The sequence below is a fragment of the Panthera tigris genome, chromosome A1 (genome assembly GCF_018350195.1).
Source record: "Panthera tigris isolate Pti1 chromosome A1, P.tigris_Pti1_mat1.1, whole genome shotgun sequence".
Taxonomy (NCBI): domain Eukaryota; kingdom Metazoa; phylum Chordata; class Mammalia; order Carnivora; family Felidae; genus Panthera; species Panthera tigris.
In genome coordinates, this window is record NC_056660.1 from 85,998,934 (window position 1) to 86,005,919 (window position 6,986).

The window sequence follows — 6,986 nt, forward strand, 5'->3', positions numbered from 1 at the left end:
TGTTGTAGTAAAGGCTTTGTTTAGCATATTGAACTAATAATTCAGGATATATTTTATAAAGATACATGTTTCATCAGCCAATTTATGAAGTCCCATAAATGAAAGCAATTTTCCTATTCTTTCTTCTTATTCTTCCTGATCTGCTCACTTAACCTATTACAAATTCAGACACATACTAAAAGTGGCAGATTGAGGAGGTCATAAACCTTGACATGCATGTAGGAAGACCGAAAATGTACATGACTTATAACACAAAACAGATGAATTCTTACAGGAATCAAAAACAGTATTGGAAAGGAGGAAGGCTTAGCATGTACCTGATGTTGTGTCTTTACTCTCCTTTGTGTCATATAGAGTGAGGATGTGCATAGAGTGGAAAACATGGCCAACCACTCAGCAGTGATGGAATTCTTCCTCATGGAAGTCTCTGCCACCAGGGAGCTCCAGATTATACATGGCTTTCTGTTTTTGCTTATTTACTTGGTAACTCTTATGGGAAATCTTCTCATTTTTGTCCTAATCACTCTGGATCAGTATCTTCATACTCCCATGTACTTCTTCCTGAAGAACTTATCACTTTTTGATGCCTGCCTTATTTCAATTACAGTTCCAAAATGTATTATGAGCACTTTATGCCATGAGAATACCATTTCTTTCTCAGGATGCATATTACAAGTGTTGTTGGTGATTCACTTTGCTGGGTCTGAGCTTTTCATTCTAACAGCCATGTCCTATGACCGCTATGTGGCCATCTGTCGTCCACTGCACTATAATATCATCATGAACAGGAGAGTCTGTATGGGGATGACAGTCACCTCCTGGCTTCTTGGGAGTATCTTTGGGGTCTTATACTCATCTGGCACTTTCTCTTTATCTTTTTGTGGCTCTAGAAATCTTCCTCAGTTTTTCTGTGATGTCCCCTCCCTACTGAAGGTTTCTTGCTCAAAGACTCATATCACCATTGATATTAGTGAGGCAATTGGGGTTATGTATGCACTTTTCTGTTTGGTGTCCATTGGATATTCATATATTTGCATTTTCAATACAGTGTTGAGAATACCATCATCACAAAGGTGGTCAAAAACCTTTTCCACTTGTACCCCCCATCTCATAGTTGTAACAACATTTATTGTAACAGGTACCATGGCCTATCTAAAGCCAGTCCCTGATTCCCCACATCTTGTGGATTTCTTGGTGTCTGTATTCTATTCTGTATTGCCTCCATCTTTGAACCCCATCATCTACAGCCTAAGGAACAAGGAAATTAAGGAAGCTCTGAGGAAGTTTCTGTGGAAAGTAAGTCATTGTAGACTCTATGGAGAAAAAAAATAGAACTAGTATCTATAAAGCCAAAGTCCATTTTTTTAATCTTTTGGCTTCTTATAATCTAATGTGGACCTCAATATCTATACAATAAAATATTCACCTTATTTAAAAGTGCTAGGATAAAGTTGACATGTTTATGCTTATGAATAAACAGTCATTATCTCAGAACCTCCAAGAGTGCATCTTACCTAGAATTTGTGCATGCAAATTAAGCTTTATAGACATATGACAGTTTTTCAAGTGGCTTACTAAAGATGTCCACGTACCAATTTTTTTTAACTTAATATAGTACTTTACGTGGCACAAGGAACTCTGTGGATGTAATTCAACTAAGGAGTATTAGTTAAAGTGTTTATCCTGGACCACCTAAGGGGTCCTAATCTAATCATAAACTGTTAAAGGCAGAACTTCTCAAAGCTTTGTTAGAAGGAGATGTGTTTATGAAGAGTGGTCTTCCCTTATTGGCTTCGAATATGGAAGGTGGTCATGAGCCCAGATATAGACAGAGGCAGCCTCAAGACTAGAAAATGCAAGGAACAGATAGTTCAGTGGAGACCCAAGAAAATAATGCAACCATACCAGCTGCTCCTGCACTTTAGCCCCCTGTGTGATTGGTGTTGGATTTCTAAATTACAGCACTTTACAGGCACCTGGGTGGCTCAGTCGGGAAAGCATCCAACTCTTGGTTTTGGCACAGGTCATGATCTATAGCTCTGACTGTGCAGAGCCTACTTGAGATTGTTTCTCTCTCCCTCTCTCTCTACCCCTCCTGCAAGCTCTGTCTCTCACTCTCTCAAAATTAAAAAATAAAAAACATAAACTTAAAAAATTAAAAATAATAAAATAAAATAATACATGTATGTGATGATAAAACACAGAGTTTGTGATAATTTGTTACAGCAGCAACAAAAATTTAACAAAAGCATTGAATACTTGTCTGTATAAAATCACTTAAATCAGAATTTGTTCAGAATAAGTATACAGACTATGAAACTAAAAGTTTTAATTAAAGTTAAAACATATTGAAAAGAACAAAAACGTATCAATATGTTCATAATTTTGAGGAATAATTTAGATTTTATCCCTTTATCTGCTAATTTTTATACACTATTTTTATTTTATATGGAATATATTAGTGTATTTATCCACTATTATAAATAAATAAAGTGTATTTTTTTTTAGAGAGAGAGAGGGAGCAGGGGAGGGGCCAAGTGACAGGGACAGAGGATCTGAGGTGGGCTCTGCACTCACAGCCACAAGCTCCCTGCAGGCTCAAACCCACAAAATGTGAGATTATGACCTGAGGAAGAGTTGGCTGCCCAACCTGCTGAGCCCCCAGGTGCCCCTAAAATAAACTATTTTTAATATTTAATGTTAGTATTCTGAGATTGGATTTTTAATATCTCATTTGAATAGATTTAATTTTTATTACTTTTTATTTTATTATTTTTTTAATTAATTGTGATTCTTCAAATAGTCATGTCTTTAATTCCTATGTGACTGTAGTTTTTGAGACTCGATATATAAAGATTGGATACTGACAACCAAAGCACTGTGGAAGGTTGGCAGTGGGAGTGGAATGTATCAGTGGGGCTTGGCAAGGGATAGGAAATGGGTTGCAGCATGAGTGCCCAGGACAGGACAGGGGCTCAGGGCTCTAAGATGATCTACAAAACCTGTTGGGTGATGGTGAGAAGGTGATACGGGAGGTGAAGCTGCTACTTTTGGGTGCTGAGGAGTCAGGGAAGAGCATCACTGTCAAGCAAAGGAAGAACATCCAGGAAGCTGGCAATCCCAGGCAGTCCTCTACAGCATCACCATCCAACTCATCATGGCCACTGTCAAAGCCATGGACTATCTGAAGATAGAATTTGCTGGCCCTTCCTGTACACATGACGCCAGGCAGCTGTTTTCACTGTCCTGAACTGCTGAGGGCAGGGGGTGCTTCTTGAGGGTCTGCCCAGTGTCATCCACAGGCTTAGGTCTGACCCCGGCCTGCAAGTAGGCTCTGACTGCTGGCTGGAGTGCCAGCTCCACCGCTCTGCTGCTTTTGACCTCACTGCCCTGGGGAGCATCACACGGAGTAACTACATCCCCACAGAGCAGGATGTGCCATGGTCTCAAGAGAAGACCACTGGCATCGTGGAGACACACCTCACCTTCAGGGACTTACCCTCAAGATATTTGATGTGGGCAGTCCGCGGTCTGAATCAAAGAAGTGGATCCACTGCTTTGAGAGTGTCACAGCCATCATCTCCTGCATAACCTTGGGCACGCACTGCCTGTGTTAGCAGAGGATGAGGAGATGCACCACATGCACCAGAACATGAAGCTCTTTGACAATGACTTCTCCAACAACCAGTGGTCCACTGGTCCACTATCCTTGTCCTCAACAAGAATAACTTGTTTGAGCAGATCACCCACACCCCAATACCACCTGTTTCCCTGAGTACAGAGGGGCCAAGAAATATGACCAGGTAGCCAGCCACATCCAAGGTAAGTCTGAGACCCTGCACAAGAGCAAGGATACCGAGGAGATCTACATGCACTTCACCTGTGCCAACCACACCAAGAACTTGTGGTTCCTGTTTAAAGCTGTCTCCCACATCATCATCAGGAACAACCTGAATGTGACCGCAGGCCACATTAATACACTGTTGGTTAGAATGTGAATTCATAGAGTCATAATGGAAAACAGTATGGAAGTTTCTCAAAAAAAAAAAAAAATAGAACCACTGTAAAATCCAGCAATGTCACATTTAAGCATTTATGCAATGTAATATAATCATCATTTTGAAGTGATATATGTACTCTAATGTTTATTGCAGCATTATTTACAATACAATACAATTGCAATGACGTGGATGGAGCTAGAGTGTATTACACCTGGCAAAATCAGTCAGCCAGAGAAAGAAATGGTTTCACTCATATGTGGAATTTAAGAAACAAAAAAGATGAACATAGAGGAAGGAAGAAAAAGAGAGAGAGGGATGCAAACTATAAGAGACTCTTAACTATAGAGAATAAACTATGAGTTGCTGGAAATTAAGTGGGGGATGGGCTAAATGGGTGATGGGTATTAAGGAGGGCACTCTATGTGATGTGATGAGCACAGGTGTTATATGTAAGTGGTGAATCACTAAATTCTACTGCTGAAACCAATATTACACTTTATGTTAACTTTATGTTAAAATTTAAATAAAAACTTGAAATAATAAAAAGGAAATTTTCTGAGATCTTTAATTTTTGTGGCAAAAAAAGATAATTATGTGAGTTAATATGTTAATTCTTATAATCACTTCACAGTGTATATGTGTATAAAATCATCACATTGTACACTTTAGTTATATTCAATTTTATTCATCAATTATACTTTATAATAATAGAAAAATAAAATGTAAAAAAATAAATATTTACAAGTTTGGTAGATTGCAGGATTACTCCTCAAAGAGAGATCTTCTCAATAGATATGACTTTGAATTTTACTTGCCTTGAATCCCTGCAAATCCATATTATAAGTATTAGAGGTATACTTTTGCTAATTAGAACAGTATTTTTTCTGTCTCCTAGCTCTTTATCCATTTATATATTTCACTTCTAAAACCTTCATGAAGAATGTGTCACTGCAGACATTTGATTTTTAAACCACTTTAAGATACCTACAACTATTTGAAATTAAGGAAACAAATAGAATCAAAGTGGAATCCCTACTTGTATTCATGGACTGCTGAGGATTAGCAGCATGAGCTGCTGTAGGATTTTGGTGCTGTTTACAAATATGTATATTATTATGACAAAACAAGGACAACAACAAAAAAATGTTCTCTGGGCCTTCTAAGGGGTACAGATAACATATGACTTGGAAAATTGATGGTAACATATCCCCATTTCTCTGAGCCTTTGTGTCCTTGCTAAACTGTGACTGACAGAAGTTTTGGCATCTCAGTCTCATTTACTATAGGCCACCCTTAAATTCAGACCTCAATTAGCCAATACCGTAGACTATTAGTACTCTTCTCAGGTACTCAAAGAACACAATAAATTATAAACTTTGGATGAGTATACCTGTGGAAATGAGTACTGTCCTATCCAGTTTTATATTACATTCTCTTTGATCTAATAACCTTAGAATCAACTTCCATACATGTTATCCAGATTTCTTCCACCATAGGTTGTCAATATCCTGTGACTATTTTTAGTTCATAGCAATATTTTTCAATACAGGCTCTATGCTTCTGCAATGCTGTGCTGGAAACTTAGTCTCCCTATGTTATTGGAGGAAATTAGGAAAGTTTGGAAACATGTCAAGAAGAGAATTTCACCTGGTAAACAATTCTCATAGGTGAAGCCAATGGAAAAATTCTGCATATGTGTTAGTTGATTCTTGCAAGTAAGGGGGATGGTGTGGAATTCTTACATCATCAAAGAATGTTCCAGTATTTTAGCTTCAAAGTTGCAAGTATTGTCTGTGTCCACATTTCCCAGGTCCTTCTTCTCCCAATCTATATCTTTCCCTAGCAAAAGTGATCTTGGATGATCTCTATATTCAAATTCTCCAGGGAGGGAGGGAACAGAATAAATAGGATGGATGTGTGTATAGATAGATACGTCTATCCATCTATCATCTATCTATCTATCTATCTATCTTTCTATCTTTCCATCTATCTATCATCTATGTATCTATCTATACATCATCTAGCTATCATTTATATATCTATCTTTGTCTATAGATAAGTTGTCAGAAGGACATATTTCTAAGTGAAACAAGCAAAAAACACTCTATGTTACTATCTATATGTAGAATTAAATAAAAAGAAAAGTCAAACTTTGTAGATAAGTAAATACACACATCTTAAGAAACTGGCTAATGCAATTATGTAATCTGGCATTGCAAAATCTGCAGTGTGTGCTAGAAGGCTGAAAATCCAGGGGAGAGCTGATATGTCAGTTCAAGCCCAGTGGTTGACTACTGGAAATCCAGGGAAGAGCTGACATTGAAGTTAATGTCCAAAAGCCACCGTAGCTGCAAAATTCTCTTACTAATGATTAGCAGGAAATAATCTTTTGCCTATGTATTCAACAGCATTGACCACTCCTCTCTTCAAACATGATATTCTCTAGGCATCTGTGACAACTATACACTCATAATTTTCTGCCCCAAGTGCCCCCTTTTTTATCCTGCATTGAATTTCTCCTTAATTCAGCTTCTACTTTTTAGTGGAACCCAAGGATCTGGTCATGATTTTCTACTTCATGTTATCCTTTTCAGATAATTTATATCAAGTAATATTCTCTCCTACTCCAAATATCTCTGATATCTAAAAACAATTATTCATATCATCTGTGACTTGACTTGTTCACACCACTACAATTCTTTGTTATGTTACCACAAAAGCCACCTAAACCATCTCCCAAGTTTATTTCTTGTTCAATAAATATTTCTGTGCAGGCCAGTGATATTTAATCTTAAAACAAATAAGGAAAAAAAAAAGAGATATAGAGAGAGTGCAAACAAGTAAAGAAATAACAACAACAATGTCAAATTACTTCCCTCCTATCTTGAAATCTTTAAAATAAAACTTTATGGGTGCCTGGGTGGCTCAGTGGTTGAGCGTCCAAATTCGGCTCGGGTTATGATCTCGCAGTTGACGAGTTCGAGC

At 37.6% G+C, this 6,986-nt stretch overlaps 1 protein-coding gene and 1 pseudogene across 1 annotated transcript; both read left to right on the forward strand.

The window, feature by feature from the left end:
* The first annotated feature begins 381 nt into the window (after positions 1-381).
* Positions 382-1,332, forward strand: LOC102957691 (olfactory receptor 14K1-like). The gene has a single exon (XM_007084997.2). It carries the CDS (start codon positions 382-384, stop codon positions 1,330-1,332), a length of 951 nt encoding a protein of 316 aa, XP_007085059.2.
* A 1,605-nt stretch (positions 1,333-2,937) lies between these two features.
* LOC102957403 lies at positions 2,938-3,998 on the forward strand (annotated as a pseudogene).
* The last annotated feature ends 2,988 nt before the right edge of the window (positions 3,999-6,986 follow it).

Excerpts from the sequence above, each read along its gene's own strand:
- LOC102957691 (XM_007084997.2), top strand. The coding sequence starts at position 382 with ATGGCCAACCACTCAGCAGTGATGGAATTCTTCCTCATGGAAGTCTCT.